Consider the following 26,255-nt stretch of genomic DNA (forward strand, 5'->3'; position numbering starts at 1 on the left):
TTCAACTCCAGTAGAAAAATAATTTAATAAAGGGATAAGTTTCAAGAAAGTATCATTATAGTAACAATATTTTAAGTAAAATGTCCACAAAAATATACATGTCTAATGTGACTATACATTAAGTTTTCCAACAGGTCCTGTTTTACACTTGGTTCAGTCCATGTAGGTTTTCATCTAGGAAAAGCCTTTACTGCTATCAGCCTTCCTGGGACAGATCAGTTTGCACAACAGAATCACATGGAAAATGTTTTCTAACTCCTTTAAGGGTCATACAAATAAACTTTAGAGGTGGTAACAATCCAGAACAGATCAGGTCATACCATATCATTAAAAAAAAGTGAGTACAAACAAGGAAAGTGAAAGTCAGTTGCCCAAGGGACACAGGCAGAAACATCAGCCCTACAATGCACACTACACAACACTGACACAGCTGGAAAAGGAGGGGCATGAAGGGAAGAAGGGCAAGAAGGAGGGGAAAATCCCAGGAGGACAATTCCCAGGAATTGTGGAACTGCTAAACAAGGGAGCTATAGAGAAGCCAGGGAAAAGCACATGTGACCAATATATGTCTAAAAACTGGACAATTTTGTAACATAGAAGATAAGCTAACTACAGGAATATGAAAAGGAATCAGTGGAGATTGTTTATTTCTTTTTTTTCCAAATGGCTACTGAGCTGTAGAAATAACAGGTCTGTTCCAAAAAGCCCTTACCAATAGTGCTAATTCAGCCGAACCAGAAAGAAAAACCTGGTTACAGAGAGATGGAAGAGTACAGCAGAAAGTAAAGAAAACATGTTCCACCAGCAGAGGACAGGAACGCAACACTGAAGGGGAGATGCCAAACAAGAGAGATCAATGTTGTCAATGGGAGAGGTACAATGCCACAAAAAAACAAACCAAAGGGAACAAAACAAAAACCCCATCCCATAGAAAGAAAATGGAAAATGGCAAAAGAAATAAAAGGACACACACTTTCCAAAAGATTTTTTGTTTTATAATCAAATTTCTTTTACATAGACAACTGAAACACACCAATATTTTGTGCGAAAAATATTTTTAAATAAACTTTGCTTGTTCTACATTTTTGTACATTCTGATATACATATGTGACAAGGTTTATGGCACTGTAACCAGGATCAAAATCATACAAAGGAAAGAAATAATTGCTCGCATTTATCCTTTCTGAATCAAGCTGGCTGCTGTTGCACTATTAGACTTTAAAAATTATTATCTTATTATTAGTGGGCAGCCAACTCTTAATTGGTTTGAGCACTCAAAACAAACCCCAAATTATTATTGCACAAGAAGCCAGTGAAGGCATATGGCATAGAATGATCGAAGTCCCTTACTGTTAAAACTTAACACCCCAAAATAGAAAAATAGAACTGGAACATGAAACACGCCAAATAAACTTTGTTTTCTTCTTTAGTTTGAGTCAGGAGTGTGAAAAGTGCCTTGCAGACTTTTAAGCTGCTCTGATTTCCTTTGCATCAGTGAGCATTTTGCACAGTCTTTGCAGAACGAAGGCCCGTCTCTTTCAGGGAGGTTTTTTCTGCTTTGTTTTGGTTATTTGTGTTTCATCTTCAACTTAGGTTTCTTCAGTCTATGAACCTGCACAGACTACTTAGCCATAAACTCTACAAGTAGCCGGAGAGGAGGGAAAAATAAAACTTGAAAGGAAAAAAGCCCAACATTTCTTCTTCCTGTTGTTTTTATTTTAAAAAGTACTCTTTTTGCTCTGAAGCCTCCCTGCTGTGACAGTGTCTGAGAAGGAAATCACAACAGCATCTCAAACCCAGCAAAGTTCTTGGATCTTTTAAAAACCTTTCGTTACAAAAAAGGTTTTTATTCACAAAAAGTTTGCCACAAAACTCCCCTTTGAAAGCTAAAAAGAAAACCCCACAACCACCCATCACTGCGCCAAATCAGGTGAAGAACAGGTTCCACCTCCTCGCAGCGTGGCCGTCACACGACGGTCTCGACACCGATCAGCTTTGGTGTGAGGATTCGCGGGGTGACTCCATTGTTCAGGTCTTCTTCGAACTCCAGTAACTGCCCCATAAAGTTAAGGTTCGGGGAAATGATTGGTCGTTTTCCTTTGACAAATTTATAGGCATCTGTCATGGTCATGCGTGTGTGCTTCATTAGGTATGCAATAACGATGGTGGCAGATCGGGAGACACCGGCCTGGCAGTGGATGAGGAGACCTTTTCCACACTGATGAGCTTCCTCTGCAAACAGACAGACAAAAGAAAGTAAGATTTCTGCCCCTTTGTAAATCAGAACAAGCTCAGCGCAATTAAGAGTAACTTAATGTGAAAAGTTTCTTGATTTGGAACTTTTCATGGTGTCTCTTCCCCTTCCCATCCAGCACATCTTCCCCCAAGATTTCAGAGCTACTGAATGTGAAACCCCCAGTCCACTCTGACACTGAAAATCCTCACATGCATTCTCTGCTCTTTATTAGTGGAACCATGCATTGAGAGATGCTGCTTCACTGCCAGGGAGCATTTTGTGAGGAGGGCAAGGTCCATGATGAGGCATCTCAGGCTTCATTTCCACCTCAGTTGCAACACCACTGCGTTATGTCAGCAGCTCAACCTCCCTGTTTTTCAGAGCAGGGAGCCACTTCTAGAAACCAGCTATTTTCAGATTCAGTTCATAACAATACATGTGTTTCAACGCCCTTTCCTCTGAAGCTTTACAAAAGTACTCTTGAAATGAGCTTCAGTGGGTGTCTCTGCTGTGGTGTCTCTGCAAAAGGAGGAGCTGGATACACACACACACACCATTAAGATTCATCACTTACAGGGAGGCACCCTGGCCAGCATTTAGGGGGGATAGAGTCCTTCTAATCACATGCTAACAGGACATGAGAGAGGACAGTCACTACCATACCATCCTCATCTGCCACAGCTTGCTGTTAAAACAGGAGATGGAACTTCCAGGAAGTCACACTTCCAACTACTTCTTTTATTTCAATCCACAGGAGGAACATGAATTTAGTTTGCAGGTTTTGGCACGAATCTAACCCCACCAAGAGTACACTTCAACACACCCCACATGTTCAACCTGTACTGTGAGAGCATAAATGAAGCCAACTTCCCTCTAGACATTTTTGCCAGTTAGTATTTCAGAAAGCTGAAACTCTCTAACGCATTTTGACACACATTCCCAGAGATGATTTCATTTCCTATGGCTTTAGTCTTAGCTAAACCTGGGGTTGGTTGTGGTTTTTTGAAGACATATTTAAAGAAACATAGGCTAACAATCCACAGTTTAAACATTTCCAAATCTTCTCAAATGCAATTTAAAGTTTACCCTGAGGAAGGGAAAGTTTTGACCGGTTACTTCCCCAGCTGGTTAATTTGAGAGGGAAGAAAAATTCTCAATGGAGATATATTTGTTTATTAAAACAAAGACAGACCCTCAAGATGTAATTATTAAAAAGGAAGTAAAATGGGTTTTGAAAGGCTTTCTAAATCTTTCCAGAGCAAAGCTGCTTTCTCTGCTCTTGGTAAGGTCACAAGCCAAACACTATCTTTCAGTGGTTTTGAGAACTCCAATCCTGCAATTCAAGGGATGAGGGGAGCAGAAATCTCTCTCTTGTACCTCAGAAAGACCTCAATGGAGCTTCACAGTCTCTTTACCTTAGCTTAGCCTATTGCATCTCCTCATCTTGTTCAACTTGAAGTTTAAGGTTTTACTGGATTTCTTGATACAGCTGTTTTCCTAGAAGATCAAAGCAAGGTTTCCTTTTTTCTGCCCTTCACCCAAACAAGTGTTGACCTTCCCAGGCACACAGTACCCAGCAGCTTGGGAAGCTGACAGCACTACTGGTACTGCTGGGACTGGGTTAAGAACACAAGGGAAAATTTGAGTTAGAGATCCTTCAGTACTTCACACTGTAGAAGACAAGCCCAAAGGCTCAGAGTGGTAAGATTCACCTGAACTGCAGCATAAGCAGTGATTTCTCTATTCACTCCACTAAAGCAGTGTGGCTGCAGAGCACAGGCACCAGCACACCGTGACACCCTGCCAGACACAGACAGGCAAGGCTGAGGAGCCCTCTGCCTTGAGCTGCCAGCCCTGCCCAGCACACTGCAGGGGCAGATGGGCTCACAGCAACCTGCTGAGCCTGGCCCTCCTCCCTGCTCCCACAGCTGGGGCCCAATCCCTGCTGAGCCTGAGTGCACCTGAGCGCAGAGCCAGCACAAAGGAGGGCAGGGAGGAACATGGCTCTGCACCTCCCTGCCGTTATGGGGTCAGTCAAGGACCTATACTGTGCTGCTCACACAAACACACTTCTTCCTTTGTCTAGTACTCCTCCATCAAGCCTGAAGTATTGGTAAAGGAAGTAGCTCAGTCTCAGCACAAGAAAATAGAATTTTATGTCAGTGGTTCCCCTGGCATATTTCAGAAAACCTCTTAAGACACATACTTGTGCTAGCAAAGCACCTTTACTATGCCACAAAAGCAGTGTCCACAAAGACATCTAGAGGGGCAAGGAAAGGTCCTCAAAAGCTTTCAGTACCACATGCTGAAGCCCTCTCTGACCAGCCCTGCTTGAAGTGGCCATCTGGCTTTAGCCTAGCTGAGCATGGCCCCAAACTTGGCTGAGGGCTGTGCTGTGCTGATTGTAATGAGGTCCAGAACAACGCTGCTGGGTCACTTCTTCAGCAATCTCCACAACAAGCGATGTGTCTGTGGTGACCTCTCTCACACAGCCTACAGGGTTGAGAGGCTTATTAATGCAAGTTTTCATCACTATCCACTCAACCACGCATACACTCTGAAGCTACAAATCTAATGGTGGAACAAGCCAAGTGTGAAAGTTTGTCAGTTTTCTCATTAAGTTAGCAAAGACTGAGAGACCATTAAGAACAGTCACTACGAAAAACTGGCTGAAAGCCACTGTGTGGAAACTAGGAATTCAAAGGAATCAAAAAGAGGGGATGACAAAAGTCTCAATTTTTTTGAGTTTCCTGAATTTAGAAGCCTGGAGGTAGGCGTTACTATCACTGGATAAAAACTGTAACCTCAGGCTACTTAACCAGATGGGCCAGAGATGAGAAAGGACAGAAATATGACGTGCCCAGCATTTCTGACAACCCAAACTAAAGGAAATGTGGCCTTAACCAGCCTTCAGAGTTCCTGGCAAAGCATAAAGTTCACTCTCAATTGTTATAATGAGTAAAAATAATAACAATGAAAAAACAAACAGAAGTATTTCCAGGGAAGGGTAATTACCAATGAACTCAAAAGCCTCTTCAAAATACTGCCTGAGATTCTGCTTGTTGCTGTCAGTGGCTGGGAGCCGCTTGTAGTTGAACATGCCTTTCTCATAATGGTACAGGGGCAGGTGAGTGGTCACGTTGATGACGTAGCCGATGTTCATCCTCTGCATTTTCTCCAAGTCCTGAGCATCGTGCTCGTTTCCGAGGAAAAGGAAAGGCAGGATGGGGGTGAGCTCAGCGTTCTCAATGTCTGGCGTGGTGGGGATGGACTGAGGTAGCACGGGGGGCACGGCGGAGGCGCCGCCCCCTCCTCCCCCCTCGGGGCACTCCTGCAGCTGGAGGGAGTTGTCACAGAGGTTTTCATGGTTCTGCCTGAAACCGCTGAGTCCTCCTGGGAAGAGAGATCAAGCAGATACTTTGGTTAGATACCCCAAGATTCCTTCAGAGCACACAGTGGGGCCACAAGGACTGGAGCTGGTTCTGCTGTCCCCATCACCGCTGTAACAGTGCCACTGGGCTGTCGACAGCAAGGGTGGCATGAATCAGCAGGAGGCATTGTCCTCCCTCTGTGCGGTGGATGGTGCCAAAGAACAACAGGGCTCACAGACAAACATGCCTCTGTGCAACACCAGCCTGCTAGGGCTGCCTCACCTACCATCCCACGCGACAAGGAAGGTGTTCCAAGAAAGAAACTTGACCAAAACTAAGGGGCCAAGGTGCTATCAGCACACTAGAGCAGAGCAGCAAGCCAGCTGGGACAGTCTTAGCTTTACCTGTCCTTTAGCAGGACTGCAGGGCATCCCCCCCACCCAAAAGCTCTGAGGGGGATGGGAGCAGCTCACCCCAGCATCACTGCAGGGAACAGCATGTACCCGTCTGTGCGCCCAAACAAAAGAAAACCACTCCTTGTAACCTAACAGCGACTGAGGTGCTTGCTTAACATGTGGCAAACAGCTCTCCTTCTGCTGCCCCAGCCACCTGAAAATATCTAGCAAGAGTTATTTTTAGGACATTAAAATGGATTGGGAAATGGATCTGAGGGGGGAGGGAGAAGTCAGTTTTTCAGTGAAGGAAGCTCATGCCTTCCCTGTTCTATTGCTGGCTTTTTCAATAACCATTACCCTCCCCTTACTTTTTTTTTTTTTTTTTTTTTTTTTGAGGAGGGTGGCTTCACAGAGCTGGAGCAAGCAAAGTGGACCTTCTTTCTACACCTCATTCTGCCCTGACATCAGCAGCAGGCTCCCCACCTGCTCAGTTTCCATGGCGATCCCACAAAGCACACAATGACATCAGCTGGCATGACATCAGCTCTTTGAGTGCAAACAATACAAGAACTATTACTTTGTGCAAGGCCTTTGGTAGGAGGCAGCAGCGTTCCTGGAAGTCACTGATGGAATGCTAACAGGTGGCTCCTCTGAAAGAAAAAGGCGGAAAGAGGAGAAACGCAGGGATATGTTCCCCCCACCTCACGCACGTTGCTGTTGTGCCGGGATGCCTAAAGTCATGCTCAGCATCAACACGAGCCAAGTGCTCAGGCTCAATTGCACTTTGTTAACTGCAAGCCAAAAAAAACCCAGGAGAGGGGAGAGCGACTCTGAAGTTACTAGAAAGAGCCTCACTAGCCAAAATAAATGCAGAATGTCACTCTCCCAATAATGTTATTCAAAAAGAAAAAAAAAATAAAGAGAGAAGCTACTTGTCTTTTCCATGCTCTTTCACAGTGATCCAGTGAAGGCATTAAAGTGAAGCAAAATATGCCTCCACTCGGGCTCTGGATCAGACACAGCAAAGGGTTTCAATGCCTACTGTTGAGGGCTGCAATTCAAATGTCCAATTCAAGTGTCTGTGACATGCTCAGGGTGGGACCCACCCAGGCCCATTTCGGTGCCCTGTTCTGCATTTCAAGGGCACAAGGCACTCAGACTAGTTACAACCATCTGCGCCCCTGTAATGAAAGTGTCCTTTTCCACATCCAAACTCGTGTCCTTCACACACTGCTAGCAACGTCATTTCCCTGAAATCCTTGAAATGCCTACAAAATGCAGAATATTTCCCCTGCCTCAAAAATGTGCTTGTCTTCAGCTATTTCTGCTGGTTATAGGATGCAGAGGAAACAGATTTGCCTTAAAGATCTCTATTATTTAAGTTTTTATAACAGGGGATCAGGCTAGAAAGAAGAGCAAGGACAAAAACTAGAGCTCAACTGCACCACCTGGCCTCAACAGGGCCTGAAAAGTCTTCTCAGTCCACTCAGGAAAATAAACAAGATGATGGTCCCCAAGCTGAAGTTTGAAGTCTCATCTAAACCAACAGCCCCAGCCTACAGTCTAGGCTAAAGACTAAACCCTAACCCACATTCCCATCTTTCTGAATGGGCAAGCAATCCATTCAGCTTGAATACTCCTGTTTAAACAATAGCTAAGCATGCTGGGATTCCCAAGAAATCCCCTGAAAAAGATTTTTTTTAGTGACCCCAGAGCCAACGCTCATTTTCCACCTCTCCTGCTGACCTCTGGGAATAAGCAGCCATAGGTGGAGGTAGAACCCCACTGGTTCCTCACTCAGGTGGGGACACACTGATGGTGCGGCAGACACCATCTCGCTTCACCAGCTGTCTTGTAAGACACAGCAGAATATCAGGGCAAAGGATGGGAAGGGACCCCAAATACAACATATGGAAGATGCCCCAACAAGTGGAGTAGCCAGACATATAATACCTTCATTCACAATTTTTTTACAGACATTTACAGACATTTGCCAGTGCCACCATTCCTAATGTCAATTCACATCCCCCACTCTCCTTGATCATCTCCTCATGTGAGAGGAGAGTTAAAAAGTCAGTTCAAACAATATTTAAAGCAACCCTCAGAGCAAATGTTCCTGAAAGAACACATTACTGGGGAGAGGATTACTAACCTGAACTGGCTCAGACATGCCAGCCTGGGGAGGACTGGACAAGAACACTGGTACCCAGGAAATGATGCAGCAAGATGCAGTCATGGCAGCAAGCTGAACTCTAATCGAAGAGCAGGAGCTTAGCTTGTATCTGTGCTGCCATATGAGTCATGAAGGTCCCAAAATGGACCCAGACACCCCCTGAGTGCTGTTCCATTCTCAATACACACCATCCTTGTACAAACTGATTTATGAGGCACTAGAGTAATTTCAGTGGCACTCAAGCACGTATAATGCTCAGGCTTTTCTTAAGTTTGAAACTACCTCCCAAAACAGGTCCAAGCAAAGTTAATAATGATCAGTCAGAAAGAGGAGTGGATTTTCCACATGAAGATAAATACAACATACAAAGTATTCAAATGCATGTGCTGCTATTTCGGTTCATTTCAAGTCTTCATTTAGGGAGAGTAGAAAAGGTGGGAGAGAAGAGGCTGTTCCCACACTAGAGGCCAACACAAATATCTTGCAAGCCTGGTCTAAGAGTTGATTCACTAAACTCAGTAAGGTGCAAGACACCAGTGCTACTGACCACAACTCCAGACCACAAGGAAGCTGAAGGCATGGATTCAGAGACACAGCTTGGGGTTGTAACAAAAACTGTTTTGTGATTGACCCTGCCCAAGCCTTTCCAAACCTGGGGAATGAAGGAAGCACTACAGAGGGCACTAACAGCACCTGTGGCCAAGAAGCACAACTTAGCAGAAGCCTCTTACTAGCACAAAAGCTGCATTTTAAAAGCAGCTTTTCAGATGCTGTTTGCAATATGGGAAAAGCCTTCATCATATAGAGACAACCCAAGTAGAGAGGAACCATAATACATCCACCAAGAAAGCCCATGGGAATGCCTGGCAGTCACAGCCACAGAGTCTGGACTCAGGAGTGTAGCCACCTTCAGTGACCAACCAAAATGCCAGCAGGCAGATGAGCCACTGATGGATGTCCATTTCAACACTGCCCTGCCTGCAGCCCATCTCCCCTGGCTTTAAGCACTCCACAGAGCTTGTAATGACTAAAGCATGAGCAAGTATGCCCAGCCAGTGGGATGCAGCCTGTGCATGGGCACGGACAACATCCCAAGTGCCTTTGCTCTGTTCCAGAACGGCTGCTGGGCAGGTGTTCAGAGGGTTGAACCTACCCAAACCCAAACAGAGATGGACATACAAGGACACTCAGCACTCTGGGCAACCCAAGGTATTTCTTCCATGAGGAAATCAATCAGTGAAGTGGAATCTTTGCTGGCAGATGGCCTCACATGGCATTTAGCAGAATACAACAGAACACCAAGGGCTCTTTGCTCACCACTGATGCAAGACCCAAGTTGCAGAACCCTTCTTGCAGTTGTAACTGCATGACATTTTCCAACATCCTGCCCTGCCAGAACAGTTAATAAGTGACAACAGACTTTGGAGTGTCTGAGACCTCAAAAATTTTGGAGAAGTTTTAAGTCAGCACCTTACGTGCTCCAGCTATTCCCACTCATTTGTTCAAATTCTCTGCAGCCATCTGCCCATAAACATCTCACTTAATGCTCCTCAAACTCTCCCATCAGGCAGCACCCAAGCAGCAGCTGCACACAGATTTTCCAGCTCCAAAGCCACCCAGGACCCCAGGGCTCACACCAGCACTGCAAGACCAGGTGAGCAGCTGAACAGCAGCCAAAGCAGCTCTGAACAAATTAAAAAAGACAAGAATCATGGGTCTGGCAATAAATTCATGCTTAACACAGTGTCCGTCACTTGCCATCAGAAGAGGGCAAATACGATGCAAAACAAGCACAAAAGGTACAGCAAGAATGAGGCAGCCAGCTTTTTATGAGAGGCCTTGAAATAGCATCATCTTCAAAGAAATCCAGAGAAACAAATTTATAAAAGTGGATTGGCTGGTTGGGGATTTGCTTGTTTGAGGGGATTTTTTTGTGTTTGTACCACGGCAGCTTTTTAGTTTAGGGGTTCTATTGTTTGCTGTTCAAGAATATTGAGAATTTAAGTACAAGGAGTACAGTAACACCTGGCCTCCTCCTCTGTCTCTCCTTCAGCCACCACTGCTGCTCTCTGGCTGCATTACTATATGCAAACTAGGATTTGGGTTCACAATACGCTTTGGCACATTTGCAATATGTTTCCTATCTGGAAACAGGTTCTTGCCCCAAAGTTAAGGAAGTAAATGACCTTGTTTCCAGTGGGAGAGCTTAGAGAGAGGCAGCTACAGTCAAATACCCTCACCACAAAGCAACACCTTTGCATTACCTCATCGGTGTGGATATACTTTGTTGTGAGCGTGGCAGGTACTGGGTGTTCCCGCTCCCACTGCAAACAGGAACATACTTTTATACATGACAGACTGCAGATGTGGGAGCCACATTTAGACTAAGCACGTGGTCTTAGGAGACAACCAGACCTTTTATATGGTTTTCAAAGCTGTCCAGGCAGATTTCTGGATCTGCTCATCCTTGATTACAATACCACAAAGCTATCTTGGAAAAAAAAAGGGGGGCAAAAAAAAGAAAAGCAATGCACACACAAGCACAAGAAGAACAGAAATCCCAGGAGACTGGGAAGTATCAGTGAAAGTGATGTTCAATCTGTAAATTCCCCTCCTCTCGTGTTGCTGGGCTCTTTTGGGGTGCACAGCAGAGAATCTGGTGTTACCACAGTTCTGGTCACCACAAACTTTAGTTGCTCAGTAGTGAAGCCAAGCTTTAAAACATCCACTCAGCATGTGCCCTGTCAGTACCATCACAGCAAACCCTGCGGCTGTGTTTGAGTGAATTTAGGGCTGAAATGTCACAGGGAGCATTTGGGGTGCAGGACAGAGACACTCAGACAATTGGTGTGTATTTGTTTAAGACAATGCTTTGAATTTGTGCAATACAGCCTGTTCCTTTAAACCTGTGACCTCATTTATTTACATTACTGCAGAAAAGCACTGCCAGAAGCAACAGCTGATGACAGTCTCATGTATTTTTCCACTAAGACAACAATTAAACTGCTCCTGTGTTATTAATGAACAGATGACTTTGTGTCAAGTTGATTCAAAGCACAGGATGCCTCAAGGTTAAGCAAACGTGACTCCAGCACGTAAAAACAGAAGTTAGGTATTGTCCAGATGCTTCGCCCACCCAGTGCTCTCCTCCCTCCTCAGCCTCCTGAGCAGGAGGGCCCAGGTCTCACAGCCAGCCCCACCATGCTCCCAGCAGTGTGGAGAGGTCCTGCTGCAGGGTGGCACACTGGTCCTGCTGAGCCACCGCCACTGCAATGCCACCATGCAGCCTGCTCCTGGGCCATGGGCCTTCCACCAAGGCAGATGCTGCTGCACAGGTTGAAGCAGAATTCTGCCATTATAGGCCCAATCCACTCCTAGGATATGGACAACAACCTAGACCATCTCTTCACACCACCAACACAGCTAGGGCTGCAGGTGTAGGTGTGCTGAGCACCAAGGAAACTGTCAGGGAGGGCATGGAGGCACAGGGGCTGCATTCATCGGGCACAGGGCCTAAGGCCACCTTGCAGTTGTAGATGCAGCCAACACACTGGCTCACAGATGTTACTGGAGTGATTTTAGCCATAACAAAGATGGTTCCTGGTGTGTCCTGGGGATTATGCTCTGTCCATCCTGAGGCACTGAAAGAAGGGATGCTCAGATCTCAGAACAACACAAGACACCCACTTTCCTTGCCCAAGCAGGGCTCTGCTTCCCAAACTTCTACAGCATCAGGGCCAATCCAAGCAGATCACTGTAGGAGTGTTCCTACTCTCCAAGCAGATGGCCATCTCCTCACCACAGCTACAGCTGAGCAGTGCTCAAGGCTTGCCCTCACTGCTGTAGCAACTTTGACATGGCTGGAAATACTGTATTTGCCCACACAGCAGGAAGGACAACTCCCTTATATCCACAGGGGTGGGGACCTATTGGACCACACTCAGCCAGGTGACATTAGTGAACTGCTCACCTGCCTGTGGGATGTTCCAAGGAAACCCTGTCGTGGGGCTTTCCCTGTCACCCACACAGCATTCAGCAACAGATGTGCTGCAAAAGATTAAGCTTTGAGCAAACATAAAAAAGTAAAAGTAAACAGCACACACAAAGAACAGCTTCCACCTCGATACACTCAATCTAATCTAGTCTCTCCCTCGAACTGAGCTGCCAACAGCACTTCAAAAAAAAGGCAAAACTTCACATTCCAAAGAACTTGCAAGGTCAGTTTTTTAGAAGTCAAGAGTGCAACGCCAGATAAAGAGGAAAGATTCCCCCTCAGCATCAAGGGACATGCACATATGTTTGCATGTTATTTCTAATTTTATCTCACTATGGTTCTCACCCCTCGTCACAGCACATCCTCTCTCACTGGCTTTTGAGGTCCCTGACCTCATCCACTTTAATTTTTTTCCTCTGATACCAGCACAGCAAAGCTGGCTCTCCCAGGGTCACATCCTGGGGAGGCAGGCAAGAAGCCATCCAAAACCCCACTCCCTGCCAGACTGTGCCAGAGTTGCTGGCTCTGTCCAGCTCCATTCTAGTCTCCTCCCATCCCACTACCACCCATTTTCAACCACACCATCACCCCCCAGGAGCCTCCCACACCTCAACACATGACTTGCTTTTTTCCACCATCAGCTTTCACCTCTTCACTTTTCCTCTTCTCGTGACTACTAGATCATCTAAATCCATTCCAATTAGAAAAAAAAACAGTCTTTCTTCCTTGACCTGCCACTAGAAAACCTTTCTTGGATTTCAGTTTAACTCTTCTTTATACTTTTTTTGTCTTAAATTTAGGGGTTTCTCTCAGACCCTGAACACCCAAGCAAACCCACATATCCCATCCATATCACCCCTTTACCTGTCAGCTTTTCCAAGAGATGCTACCAACCTTTGGGCTCATCAGCCTGTCCAGAAGCCACCCTGAATAATTTGGGACCCCCTCTCTGTATTCAAGACAGTGGTTCCTACTTGTAACTGGAAATCTGCCCTGTGTTATGGGAGTGCTGAGTCTGCTTATTTCAAAATAAAAACTCAAGTATTCACAGGAAAATAAGCTAGCTTTCTTCAAACCACTGTGTTATCCTTGGGGAGCGGTCAGGAAGGTGAAAGAGAAGGCCCGATCTGAATTTTGGTACAAGGACTAAACCATACAAGAATGTAAATAGGAATAAGGCAGTAAACCCCACATCCCAAACACACTATGGTGACAACTCTGCAGCCACCAAGGAGGACTGGACGTGCCCTCCCTGGAGGGCAAGCATTTATAGCAGAAACTCAAAATTAGTCACATTACAAATTCTCATGGCAAAAGTATGTGTTCCCATGGGGATGCAGGCTAACATGAAGTCCAATTAAATAATCACTGGAAATGTCAGCATAAACCCTGAAAGAATACATACTTTTACTGTGAAATGCTCCCACTGGAAATCATATTAACAAAAAGGTCATCAAGAAATGCTAAAGCTATGTACAAAAGAGGCAGGGGAAGTGAGGGAGGAGGGAACAGAAAATATTTTAATGCAATACAATACCACAAATGGTTTTATATTGACAAAGAGCTATGGGTCTGTTTTCCCAGACAGAGGTAGAGCTGAGCAGATTTGCCCAAAACAGCAAGTTTCATTTGTTTTTTAATCGATTATCAGTTCCCTCCCCGGCCATGACCATATGCACCTCTCAAGCGAGGGGCCTGGACAGAGCCAGCCCAGGAGCAGGACACGGGCAGCTGTGGCTCAGCACGTCTGAGCAGGCAGAAGGGTCCCGCACTGTGTCAGACACACGCAATCCTGGATGCGTAGGAGCAGACCTTTCTGTTTAATCCGAGCGCTTTAGAGAACACTGACATTTTCATGCTTCAGCCACCCATTTATTCTCTTTCCCCTTTTAAGGACAACCTCTCCAGGACAGTTTCTTTCTAAAGAGAGAGCAGGCTGCTTTGTTTCTCCTGAGAATAACACAGGCTCTTTTCCAGTCCAAGCCACTGCTCCTCTACATCAGAAACACCAACACCATGCACATTAATATGAAAGGAAAACAGGGTGCTGATATAGCACACTCTCATTTGGGAGTACCATCCATTCCTGATGAATTTAAACTCTTTTTAGACTGAAAAGTTTCTACCTTTTTATCTAGAAATAACAATATCTGGCTCTGATTTGACATTTTCTAGCAAGGTATTGCAAAACACATTAAGGAAAAACAAGGAAAGCAAAGGATGGTTTCTTGACATATCTCAGTGCCACAGAGTCCAAATTAAAAGCAGCACACTACTGGAACTAGCACGGTGTATGCTAGCCCCCACTTTGGCAAAAGCTTCAGGGCCAGCCCGGCTGGCACATACATCCCAGTCTAAATGGTCAAGGAACCAAGGCTAGCCCCCAAAAACCCCACAGGCAAAGAGAAAGTTGACCAAGATTGCATCCATATTCTTCAGACTCAAGGCAAGAAGGAAGCAGGGAGAGGGTGAAGAGAAAAAGGCATATTAACAGAATCCAGAGCTAAACAGCAACAAAACAAGTAATATTTCCAGCTAGATGAAAATCAATCCTTGTGTCCAAATAAAATAACTCCTTGTCTCCACTAATATTTCCCAGGAAACATAAGAACTCTGTTGTCCCCAACAGTGATGATGCTCTGCCTTCCTGGACTAACACATATGAATTTAAGAATAATTTCATTGTAAACAATCAGAGTGGTTGTGTACCTAAAATATGCCAGCAAATTTTAAGCAGCAGCAAAAGTCTTATTTTTAGCTCTCATCCACTGGACAGACAGATTCCCATTACCTTAACAGAAAACAAGAATAATTAAGAGCCCAGCATCAACATAGTGCAGGTCAACTGCTCCAACAGCAGCTTTTGCTTTAAAGCATTAGTGTTCAACTGCTTACATAAGGCTTAATATCACACTTCGGCATAATGAACTGGAGACAATCAATTTGACTGGTATGACAGAAGCTTGCAAGTTTTCTTCTATTTTCTTTAGGCCATTGTAAGAAAAAAAATATATATGATAATTATGTGTGGACAAAGAGTAACATTTGTTCTTTTTATTACCTTTAATTAGAAGCAGCTCTTCTCTGTTGCAGTGAATCAAGTGGGAATTTATCCAGACAGGCTGTAGACTTTTTAAAGCTAGGGCATAGTAAAGGAGTTGGAAACAAATGTGTTCACATCTCTATTATTATTCTCTTAATTTATATTTTCCAATTTACTCCTTCAAAGCCCTGATCTTCTAAGCAGGGTGTTGCATGTACACAAAGCAGCACTTAACCCTGGCAGGAGCAGTGGTTCCCAAACCCTCCCGCCCAGTAGGAGCATTTCTGTCCTCCAGCAGCAGGCAATGACAGATTTACATTCCCTCCTGACCCCACCATGCCCAGACCCTCCGGTGGGCACAGCCCAAGGCAGAAGCTCCCACGGCAGGAGCTGTGGGTGGCTGTAGCTGGGCTGACAAAGGGTGGCACTGCTCCAGGCAGCAGCAATCAGAAGCTCGTTCCTTCACGTCAGAGGGATGAGGTGGCACCCACACCTACAAGGTCCCGGTTGCTCCCTGCAGACTGGCCAGTTTAGGTCTCTCTGCACACTCTCTCCTGGGACAGGCTCACTGAAACCAAGTGCCAGGAGATCAGAAGCTTGTGCCCCTTCCGGATCCCACTCCTTTTACTGGGAGCAGAGCATTCCTTTGAAAAGGAGGCAATTCCCTCACCCAAGCAGAGAAACACATGAAGATGAACCTCTATTTAAAAAAAAAATTCCTGGAGGCAAATCAGAGCCTAAAATTTGCAAAATTATGTGCAAAAATGCACAATCAAGGGAAGAAAGAGGGTGCTCCGAAATCCATCTCCCACTTTCTGCAGCAGGCAGCTGTGCTGTCCCAGGGCACCACTGCGACTGTGGATGGAGCCAGGGTCAAACACAACACCAATGGCAACGAGAGAGATAAGCTCTGTGTAACAAATGGCGCAAAGGGCATTAAAAAAAAAAAAAAAAAAAAAACAGAAACAAAAAAAAAACAAAAACCAAACCAAACCAACCACAACAAACCAAAAAAAAAAACCCCACATCCAAATCAGATGAAAATAACTTCTCTACACCTCATGGCAAGTTTGTTATGTTGGCTTAATCAGAGCTCCCCTGGCCACAAGACTGCCCTGCTATCTAGGCCCAGATTTATCCCTCTAGTCCAGTTCCTCCCTTTTTGTACCACATGGCGGACAGACTTGCTTCTCCATCTCTTCCCCTTTCCTTCCAGTCCCCAAAATGCTGCTCCAGAACTAGGTCAGAGACCACCTCTGGGTAGAACACAGGTCCATGGGGAATCAACATCTTTCTAAGCAGCAGAGGACACACCAAAAACAACCTTCAGAGTGCTCCCAGATGTGAGGCTGCCTTCACCATAGACACCGATTGAAGCAAAGAGTTTCCTGTACTAAAAAGTCACAAGATATTTAAACAAAATGAAATAACAAAACTCCCAAGCTCCACTACTGAACCACAGAGCATTCATCAACACACTGTGCAGAGACCATGAGCACCCCTGAATCTCCCAGCTGCAGAAACACGTCCCCTGAATCCCTCGTGCAGTCCCCATTCTGCCCTGTCACAGGGTGTCTGAGTGGCACTGCCAGGACTGGTGGCCAAAGCCAAGAACACTAGTGCACATTTCAGCTTTCCCACAACCCTCAACACTCACTGGATCAAGAGTAGGCGAAAAGCCTGCCAGAGGAAGCTGAAGCAAATACAATATTCAAGACAGCACCTTGATCCAATCTCCTCTCAACCAGACTCTTTGCAGCCTTTACTTTTCCATGAGGCAGGGAAAGGTGAGTCCATGATAAACACACTGCTCTTCTTTAAGCCCCAGCTTACCAAACACCTTTATGATAACAACAAATTAACTTTTACAGTACAGAGGTGTTTAAAAAACTGCTACAGACTGATTCAGGTGAGAACTTAGACTCAAAGCTTCAGAAAAGCAGCTGCTCACAGTAATTCAGGTCAGCCTTGTGATTTCTGTAGCCAGCACTCTCCCAAGCCCACCAGGGACTTCCCAACAAGGCCAAAGCACCACACAAAATCTCATCTCACACTCAGATGGACAAGGCACTAGGTTATCTTCAGATTACCACAATCTATTTATTTAAATAGCATGACTTGACAGCTCTGCAAGCTGATGCTGAATGTTTGAGAGGAGTTTCCCTCCTGGCTGGCTGGTGAAATTGCAAAGCAGGGAAACATTAAGATGTCTGCATACTGCTTATATTTATAGCATTTCTTCATTTTTGAGTTGTTTGCATAAATAAAAACCCCTAAATATAATGGGGCTTTTCACAGAGTAAAAAGTCATAGCCTAAAGACAAGGGATGAGCCCCCTCTTCAAATGCATCATCAAGCCAAGGCAATCTCACTAAAAACTTCTGTGCTCATAAGTGTAGTGAAAACTCTGGCTGCTGCTTTGGAAGCAAATCACACATGTACATGTGTAAAACACTTTTTTTTTAAATAGCCCATCTGTATTAGTTAAGATCCAGACACCACTCAAAGCTCAAACACAGCTACCCTTCCATCCCGAGCCTCTCCAAAAGGTTCTGTTCACCTTGAGAACAAAAAGCCAGAAGACAGACGAGCACACCATCCTAGAGAGATTTCAGTGGAGGAAATTCTCTGGCAGGGCAAGGCTAAGGGCAGCACATGAGGCATTCAGCTAATTACAATCCAACATCTACCGACCAGGAACATCATAGGGAATGTTACCCCAGTTTATACAGAACTGGAACTAGATTTTTCTTTACAAGCATCAGAGAGGTTTGCCTAATCTAACATTTTGGTTCTTCATTCCATGGGTATAAGAAACTGGGGAGCAAAAACTGGGGCGGGGGGGTGGGGGGGTGGGGAATTTCCTTTCTATTCCTCCGTTTCCAAGGCACTGCCATTGCTCTCTTTCCAAGGGCAGTTAAAATGTGATAGGCACCATGCAAGCCAGCACAGCAAACTCTCAGATGCCATAATCTCAGAGAAAAAGCCACATTTACCATTACTGTTGAATAGGCAAAGTGTAGAGGTACCTCTCCTCTGCAGAAGTACCCTCAAAATATGTCAAAGACCCTGGTCTCCAGCCACACCATCATCCCAATTTATCTATATGCAAAAGGTAATGACACATACAAACAATTTTCTAGTATGATGGCAAAGAATATTATTTATTCCAGTAGAAAGATACTTTAAGCACCAGCAATCAGAGTCTGAACACTGAAGGTGAAATCTCAGCTCTGACAGAGCTAGCAGAAGCTTTTCCCCCCGTGAATGATAGGGCCAGCTCTCCTCTGCAGCACAGAGGGAATAAATTTTATTTTTAAATGTTAAGTGACTCATGTGAAGTGTCCTGTGTTTTTAAAACTACACATTTCCCTATTACAACCATGACCTAATACTTATTCAGTGGAGATCTCTGGTGGAAATAAGTGCCAGGCACATGTTTTGTTGGTCAGCTGGATTTGTTGACCATTACATCAAGTTTTACTTTCAAATACACTTGTGCAGTGTAATCCAATTAGGGTTTAAAGCAACACTGACACTGTTAAATTCTATAATTAATCAAACTAATAATTAAGGTATTTGTACAAGTGACCAGGTCAGGTATTCCAAAGGCAGCTGATCACAGTATTTACATGAATGTAGAAGAATATAAAGCAAATAATTATTCCTTTTGTAAGGAATAATTACTTGCTTACAAAGCCCCTCTGTAGTTGTTTCAACTTTGCTGATATGTGACTCTAGTGTGGTAAGAGATCTGAAACTATTCTTAGACCATGGCAGAAAGCATGAAGTGGTTTCTTGGCAGGTCTTACACTCCCCACTATAATGAGAGCAAGTCACTTCATTTATTTCCCCGTCAGATGAGCAGAGAGAAGACTGAAAGGCAGAACATAAATAAACTCCTCAGACTGTGAACAAGAACAAAGAAACAACCAGGTTTTGTGGAGGAACCAGCTGGTTCCTCCCCATCTCCTTTGCAGAAATCCAGCCATGAGTTTACAGCATATAGTGGGAATTAAAAAGAAAAAGCCAAATCATATTTTTGACCTCTGCTTTTAAATTCCTTGAAGTCAAACACAGCAGCCCTTACAAACTAAACACAAGACTTAAGCAGATTCACAAAGCTCCTGCTGCTGGGTCTTGAGGAAAAGGAAGAACGGCAGGATGGAGACAATGCCACTGGACCCTGGTCAGGGAGACAAAGGCAACTCCTCTTGTGTTAAAAGCTGCCATGATGTGCTGGCATAGATGCTTCAATTTTTCATTTTATTTTCCTTTGGAGATTGAATTTAGCTTGTGAAAAAAAAAAGCAAAAAAAAAAGCTGAACTCCAAGCTTAAATGTTTCAGTCATGGAAAACTAGTACTTTTGATCTGAATGCAAATGAATTTCCCACTTTCCATTTTGAGGTCCTAGGAGCAATCTTAAGCATACCAGCCCCCAAGACTCAAGGAAATTTGTGCTATGAGCTGAGGTGCTCAGGGAAGGCAGAGATGCATCACTGTTGAGTTTGCAGGAGGGAAAGGGGCACAGCCCTACCAAGGAGGGCCAGGGCTGCTGACCCAGCCTGGGGTCACAGCACCATGTTCTTCCCCTCCCCAAATTCAGCTTTGACATTGGCCTCAAGCAGAAGGGACACTGGGCTCATATCACCGCCCCCATCTCCATTCCAATGCTAAGAAAAAAACCTAAATTAAAAAAAAAAAAGCATCGACAAAAAGTGAGGCCTTTAGTTTTCAGCAAGCATGGAATACCATGGTCATGGTCATGGGGTGTTGGGGGAAATATGACTTCTTCCTATTTTGTTTATAAACAGATTGAGCAGCAGCTTTAGCCAGGACAGCTCAGGCTGTTACTGCCCATGTACCAGGACTACCAAATACAGGATTCTTATGGGCTTATTTTTTGTAAAAATAGACGATTTATGCCTGTCTCAAGTATTGCTGTGCCCTGTGGCAAAAGAAATAAGCAAATCTTTCTTAAGAGCTTAAATCAAAATTATGCATGTGTTATATTTATGACCAAAAAAATGTTAAAGGAAGTAGCAAGAAGAGGCATGGATAGAAAGGGAGGAACTGAAGTCTTAAAATCTTTCATGCCACAGCGTACACGAAACCCTCTCTTGTCACATCGCTAGTTTATACACTGGTCTGCTACATTAAAAATAAACCACACCATCTCTTTTTAACTCGTGCCTAACAAGGCACGCTATACATACATTTATCTATAGATCACGGCGCGGCCTTGGAAAACAGCAGAGGGTTTCTGTGCTGCTCATAAAGTCTGGGGCACCTCCGAGCCGCTGGCGGGGGGCGGGCAGGGCTGTGGGGCAGAGCTGTAACCCAAGCCCCGGCCCCGGTTGGGGCGATGGGACCGAGAGCGGCCGCGGGGCTGACAGCAGCACCAAACATGGGCAAGGGGGCACCGCAGCGGGGACGGCCCTTGGACAGCCCGGCTAGCAACCAGTGTTTGCAAACACAACACGGGCATCAGATGGGCCCGCAATAAATTAGCGCCGGGCAGCGGAGAGCGAGAGAAATCACTCAGAGTAACATAGCCAGGCAAAGAGGGCTCCCCGGCCACCCCCAGTTTCGTTTTAGCGCCTGAACACAGGGACGGGGACGAGCCAGCTCCAGGGCGGCTGAAGCACGACGGAAAAAACGCTACCTGTCAAGTGAAACTAAATAACGAGTGCCTCCAGCGCCACGCCCCCAGCTCGGAAAGCCAGCCGCAGCCTCCCTAAATGCTGCTTTATCCCATGCTCAACTCCATCCGATCCCAGCTGGAGCCCCCCTTCAGAGAATGGGAGTGGAGTTGCGGTGATGGCCAACAGCTCAGCGCTGCCCAATTACTGCCCTGCAGCTTCATCTCAGACAGGATCTCATCCCAGGTACTAAAGAAGTACCATGCGAGGCTCAGAGAAGCTACAGTGTTTTCAGAGAAACACAGAGAACACCTTCAGCACTCTACTTTTTCTAAGGATAGGAAGGCTTGCAGACTACAACCACATACCCAGCTGCAAAGGCTGTACAACAGAAGGATTACCACCAGAAAGGCACAACTCCAGTGGCAGCCTCACTCTGCCAAGCGCCTCATCTCCTCTTTCCACAATGAAGGGCATCATCGTGACCGCCAGAGACTCAATAAAAGCATACTGGGATCCTGTAGCAAGTATCAAAACAAGCCCAGCATGATAACACTCTTACCAGGAGCAAGGGGACAGTTCAGCAATTTCAAGCTTCCACAAGATACACAGAGGAGTATCTTACAGGATCCCTAGATCCTACAAAGCCATGAAACTCAGCTGAGGAAAAGGGATAAAGTACCAGCCCACTGCATTCTCCTGCCACACTGTGCAGGTTGGAAGTAGCAAGCTGCACAGAAAAATTAAGCAAATTAAATACATACAGTATGAGCTAAGCAGCAAATTCTTCCATAGTTCCCCACTGCCACAGCCAGTCTCTGCCAACCATACCTCCGAATGGCATAAGTACCCAGGGGAAAGGAAATTTAATCTAGAGGACAGCATTGTTATAAATAGGATCTGGAGAATAAAGTGAAGTGTCCTTGGATGATGCCTTAATTGGTGGGGCTCATCTCCACAAGAGCATTAAGGGATAAACCAAATTCCATATTAAAACAGGAGCCTTCACAGGAAAGCCATATACATACATAAGCACTCATACACAGAAACACACCACTTTTAGATCACTCTTTAAACAAATAATTTCCCCCTGTCCATTATTCAGACCCTGTATCACCAAAACTGGGCTTGATTGCTCAAGTTGTGCTGACTGGTCCATGATACAATGCCTCAGACCAAGTGACCTCCCTCATCTTTCCTCCCCACTCCTTCTACTCTCCCACTGTCCATCTCCAGCGCCTAGGAGTCCAGTTTTACATGGACTAAAATAAGGTTGCTAAGTAAAGGTCAGTCTGACAAACTAAAAGAGAAGTATCCCCTCCTGGACCTCTGCTCCTTGAGCTATAAATACTCAGAATAAGCACTGGGGGAAATTCTTTGTTTGCACAGACAGACACCAGGAAGCACATTTCCTCCTCCTTACACTTCTCATCCCTCCAGCTACTCAAGGACAACATCCAGAGAAAAGCAAGCACCTCTCTGCTACCAGCACCATGATTTGTCCGTGGAAGGCATTTGCTTTGCCACTGGTGACTTGAGACACCCAAGCCTTCCCAGAGATAAATGGATGCTTTCAAGGTGCAACCATCAGCAAGGCTAACAGCAGAGAGTACACACTTGCAAAGCAAACCAACACACTGTGTCTGGGCAATGAGGAGGATTACCTTTTAGGACTAAGGGCTCCTTGCCTTCTCGCTTGAGTGACTCCAGCACTATGTGAAGTGGCTGGGAAGGCATCACCCTGCTTGGCTCATTGGTATTCTCATCATAAACTACAATTTCTTTGGAAAAGATTCTCTTGAAGGAGTCCTTGCCTTCCCGGCAGGAGATCAAGTCCAAGACTGTGATCTTGCCCTGCTGGAGCCTTCTCCGGCTGATCTTGTCAGAACAGTTAATGTGGACAGCCCCTTGAATGTGGCTCTTATTATACTCCATGAAGGGCCTGCAGTCAATGATAACAGGACCTTGGTTCTGTTGGTGGCTCTTGCTGCATTTGGTCATCTTCTTGGCCAGATCGTTGGGGTAGATGATTTTGATGCTGGTGAGCTGCTTGGTGCTGCCCGAGACGGGGCTGCCCACGCCGCCCAGCGGGCTCAGGCTGCCGGCATTCTCATTGCTGTTGACCATTTGGTTGGCAGCGCAGGCGGGGGAGGCTCCGGCGTGGGCGCTGCTGGTGCTCGCTTGAGTTTGGGCCTGAGTGTCCTTGTCGTAAGTTGCCACAGTGCAGCAACTGGCACTGCTGCATCCACAACTCAGAGAGCGTGCAGAGCCGTTGGATGAGGGCATATACGTGAGATTAGCAGTCTTTGTGGACACGACAACTCCGCCGAGCAGACTGGAGTGGCTCTCACCAGCAGAAGAAGCAGATTCAAGGAAGCTGGAGTCTAAACACAGGTTGAGATCCTGAGGTCTCACTGGCCTCGAAAGTGCCACTACTACCCTGTCGTCTAAAGGAGATGGAGGCATGAGGAGGCTGAGCACTAGCAAGTTAAGAAGAACGCAAGATCACCCTGAAAAAGAAAAAGCAGAAGGGAAAGAAGAGAAAAGGTGATGAAAACAGATCAGGAAATCACATAAACCAAGAGATCCAGCATCTTATTTTGCCGACACTCATTATCCCTACAACCCCTTCTGACAGTTACCAGCTCACAGTAGCTGCTAATAAGCCTTTTTCAGTGCTGCAGAGAATGCTTCAGCTATCTGCATGTGCGCCCATAGCACGCAGAATCCACACGAGCAGCCTAGACTGTGCAGTGACACCCAGGAGAAGGCATTTAGCTACATGCAGACGCTACGGAGCTATTCCAAAACCCCAGGCTGCAAAGCTCACCACTGATAGCGACAGAGGCACGTTCCCTTACCCCGTTGCTCACTGAAAAGAAAGCAACTACTGGGCTGAGTCCACTACAGGGAGGAGCGTGCAAGAGCTGAATAGCTGAATGTGTCAGAGGTGATATGCAACTTTTCCAGCATGCTGGAATAAAATTAGCCTGTGAATAAATTTTCTGAGACAGTTACAAACTTGAACACATAAGGCTAAACAAAAAAATACCCAATAGAAAACAAAAAAAATTAGCTTCTGGAGATCCTTATAAGCGTGCACCTTGCACTTCCCTCCCCCTGTTAGAGGTGAATCCAATCCCAGTTAAGCCCTTAGCTCCAGGCTCGGGAAGTCTGCTGTTCTCCAGCAGTCCGCGAGGTAAATTCCCGCTCCCCACCACATTTCACAGCTTCTTCAAAGAGTGGTCCCCTCCGCCCCAGGCAAGGTCACTGCCTGCCCCACCTTTGCCTTCCCATTTGCTAAGACGCAGCACGCAGGATTTGAATCCCCCCGTTTCTACTCGGCAGACAACGAAGACGACAGGAATAAAACACCCTGATAGTGTGTCACCTTCACCAGCAACTCTGGGAGCAGCCGCAGCTCTCCCTGAGAAACCCATCCCGGCACCAACTTCACCAACTCCACCAAGACCCCGGAGCGGGGCGAGCACTCGCAGCTCCCGCTGGCCGCCCCGGCCGGCTCTGCACCGGGCCGGCTGGGGCATGTCCATCCCGAACAGGGGATGGCGGGGGGCACTGCCACCTCCAGCAGCCACCGCTCTACGTAGCAAACCCGCGGGTGCCTCCGGAGCGCGGAAAGGCGCCGCGACCCGCCCGCCCGGGCACGGCGGAGGTGCCGCGGCTGGGCAGAGCGGGGCCAGCGGCGGCTCGCTCGCTCCAGAGGCTTCCCCAGCCCGCTCTTTTCCCAACCCTCCCCTCGCCCTATTTAGGTTAAGAACTAGGATAAGGGCGCCCCGAGCGCATTCGCCTGACGCAGTTAAAATTATTTAATAAACGAGGAAGACAACCCAGTTACCCCAGCGAGGGGAGACAACGAAAGAGCCCAGGAGAAGAGAGAAGCTGAAGTTCTGCCCGCGATCGCAGGGAGCCGGGGCTACCGCCAATCGCGCGGCGGGCCGGGCCGGGCCGGGCCGGCGCTCCCCGCCCCGGCAGCCCTGGCGCGGGCTCCCGCGGCCCCGCTCCGCGCCGTGCGCCGCACTCACCGGCGCGCCGCGCTCCGGCCCGCTGCGCGGAGGTGGCGGCGGCCGCCGCGGGAGGAGCCGCTCGTGCCGGTGCGTGTCGCGCGCACTGCCCCGCGCGCCGCCCGCCCCGCGCTCCGCGCGCCGCCCGCACCATCCTCGTTACTTTCTCTTTTGCTACCGCGTAAATGTACGGCCCGGCGGGGGCGGGGCCCGCGCCGACGGGCGGCCACGCCGACCAATCGAAGCTCGGGGGCCGGCCCGGAGGCGGGGCGATAACGTCATCGGTAGCCAATGGGGAGCCCCGGAGCAGCCGCCCCTCCCCGCGGACGGGCGGGGGCGGCCCGTGTGCGCGGCCCCGCCCCCCGCAGGACGGGGCGTGCCCGGGAGCGCCCCGCGCTCGGCCGTGGCCGCGGCCCGCGGGAACGGGGGCCAGGAGAGCATCAGCCCCGCTCCCGGAGTGCGGAGACAGCGGGGAGTGCTGCCCGTCCGCCCCAGCCCCGCCGCAAGAGGTTCGCCAGTGAACCAGCGGCGCCAACCCGAGAGGATGCTGTGTAGATGCTTTTCCAAGCAGTCCTTCCCTGTCAGAAACAAGCCCTCCTGAGGTACTTGGGAGGAGAAAAACCTAGCAACCACATCTGCTCCTGGGTCAGTCCATCAACCCACCAAGGCAGAGACAGGGAAAGTGGCATCTCCATCCTACCAGTCCCACCCTGACCATGGCAGCACTGGAGAGTTTCATCCACAGCCCAGCATACAAACCCGCTGAGCTACAGGAGGAAGGTTGAAGTTGGAGCAGATAAGAAAAAGCCCACGCTAACTTCTTGGGAGCAGAAGAACAGTAATTTCCTCACAGAAAATCATTAAATCACAGGGAGGGCAGGAGATGTGCCCTACACTGCCCGGAGACAGCCAGGCCTGGAGGTCCCTGCCTGCCTGAGCCCCAGATGGTGCGTTAATGAAACTCAGATAAAACCCAGCTTTGGCACATTGTCCAGTAAAGATCCTGAATGTCCAGATTAGATTGGATTCTCCCAGTCCAGTCAGTGTAAAAAGGAAAACAGCACAGGCTGGAGGACAAGATTTTGAGAATAAGCATGAATCCCTTTCATCCTTTCTGTCAGAGGCTGACATGGGCAAAATAATGAGCTCTCACCCTTGTTGTGTGAGCACTACAAGGTGAGAATTGATTTTCAAGCCACATGGATCAGCTCCTCACACACACCAGGAGAGTACCTGGCAGCAGCACAGGATTTCTGCGCCCCTTCCTTCCTCGCTGTGCAATCTGTTTACACATTTCCTGGTTCAGCAACCACATCTCTTCATGTCCAGTCCATCACATATCAATCCACCAAGTCAGTGACAGGGAAAGTGGCATATC

The 26,255-nt window shown here is 47.0% G+C and overlaps 1 protein-coding gene across 2 annotated transcripts; it reads right to left on the reverse strand.

The window, feature by feature from the left end:
* DUSP10 (dual specificity phosphatase 10) lies at nucleotides 1-24,959 on the reverse strand. Of its 2 annotated transcripts, none has more exons than XM_063152249.1 (4): nucleotides 24,899-24,959; nucleotides 22,520-23,365; nucleotides 5,252-5,629; nucleotides 1-2,232 (listed from the first exon to the last, which is right to left on the reverse strand). In XM_063152249.1, exons 2-4 carry the CDS (start codon nucleotides 23,319-23,321, stop codon nucleotides 1,967-1,969), a joined length of 1,446 nt encoding a protein of 481 aa, XP_063008319.1. In that variant the 5' UTR covers nucleotides 23,322-23,365; nucleotides 24,899-24,959; the 3' UTR covers nucleotides 1-1,966. The 2 variants fall into 2 exon arrangements, with proteins under 2 accessions (XP_063008319.1, XP_063008320.1); XM_063152250.1 differs by lacking the exon at nucleotides 24,899-24,959 and adding an exon at nucleotides 24,712-24,806.
* Nucleotides 24,960-26,255: the final 1,296 nt, after the last annotated feature.

The sequence above is a fragment of the Melospiza melodia genome, chromosome 3 (genome assembly GCF_035770615.1).
Source record: "Melospiza melodia melodia isolate bMelMel2 chromosome 3, bMelMel2.pri, whole genome shotgun sequence".
NCBI lineage: Eukaryota > Metazoa > Chordata > Aves > Passeriformes > Passerellidae > Melospiza > Melospiza melodia.

Bases quoted from the DNA above. Each gene is read 5' to 3' on its own strand.
- DUSP10 (XM_063152249.1), bottom strand. From the start codon at position 23,321: ATGCCTCCATCTCCTTTAGACGACAGGGTAGTAGTGGCACTTTCGAGG. The intron at 5,630-22,519 runs GTAATCCTCCTC...CTCTCTTCCCAG, and splicing joins GGAGCCCTTAGTCCTAAAAG to GAGGACTCAGCGGTTTCAGG. The intron at 2,233-5,251 runs GTAATTACCCTT...GTCTGTTTGCAG, and splicing joins AGAGGCTTTTGAGTTCATTG to AGGAAGCTCATCAGTGTGGA.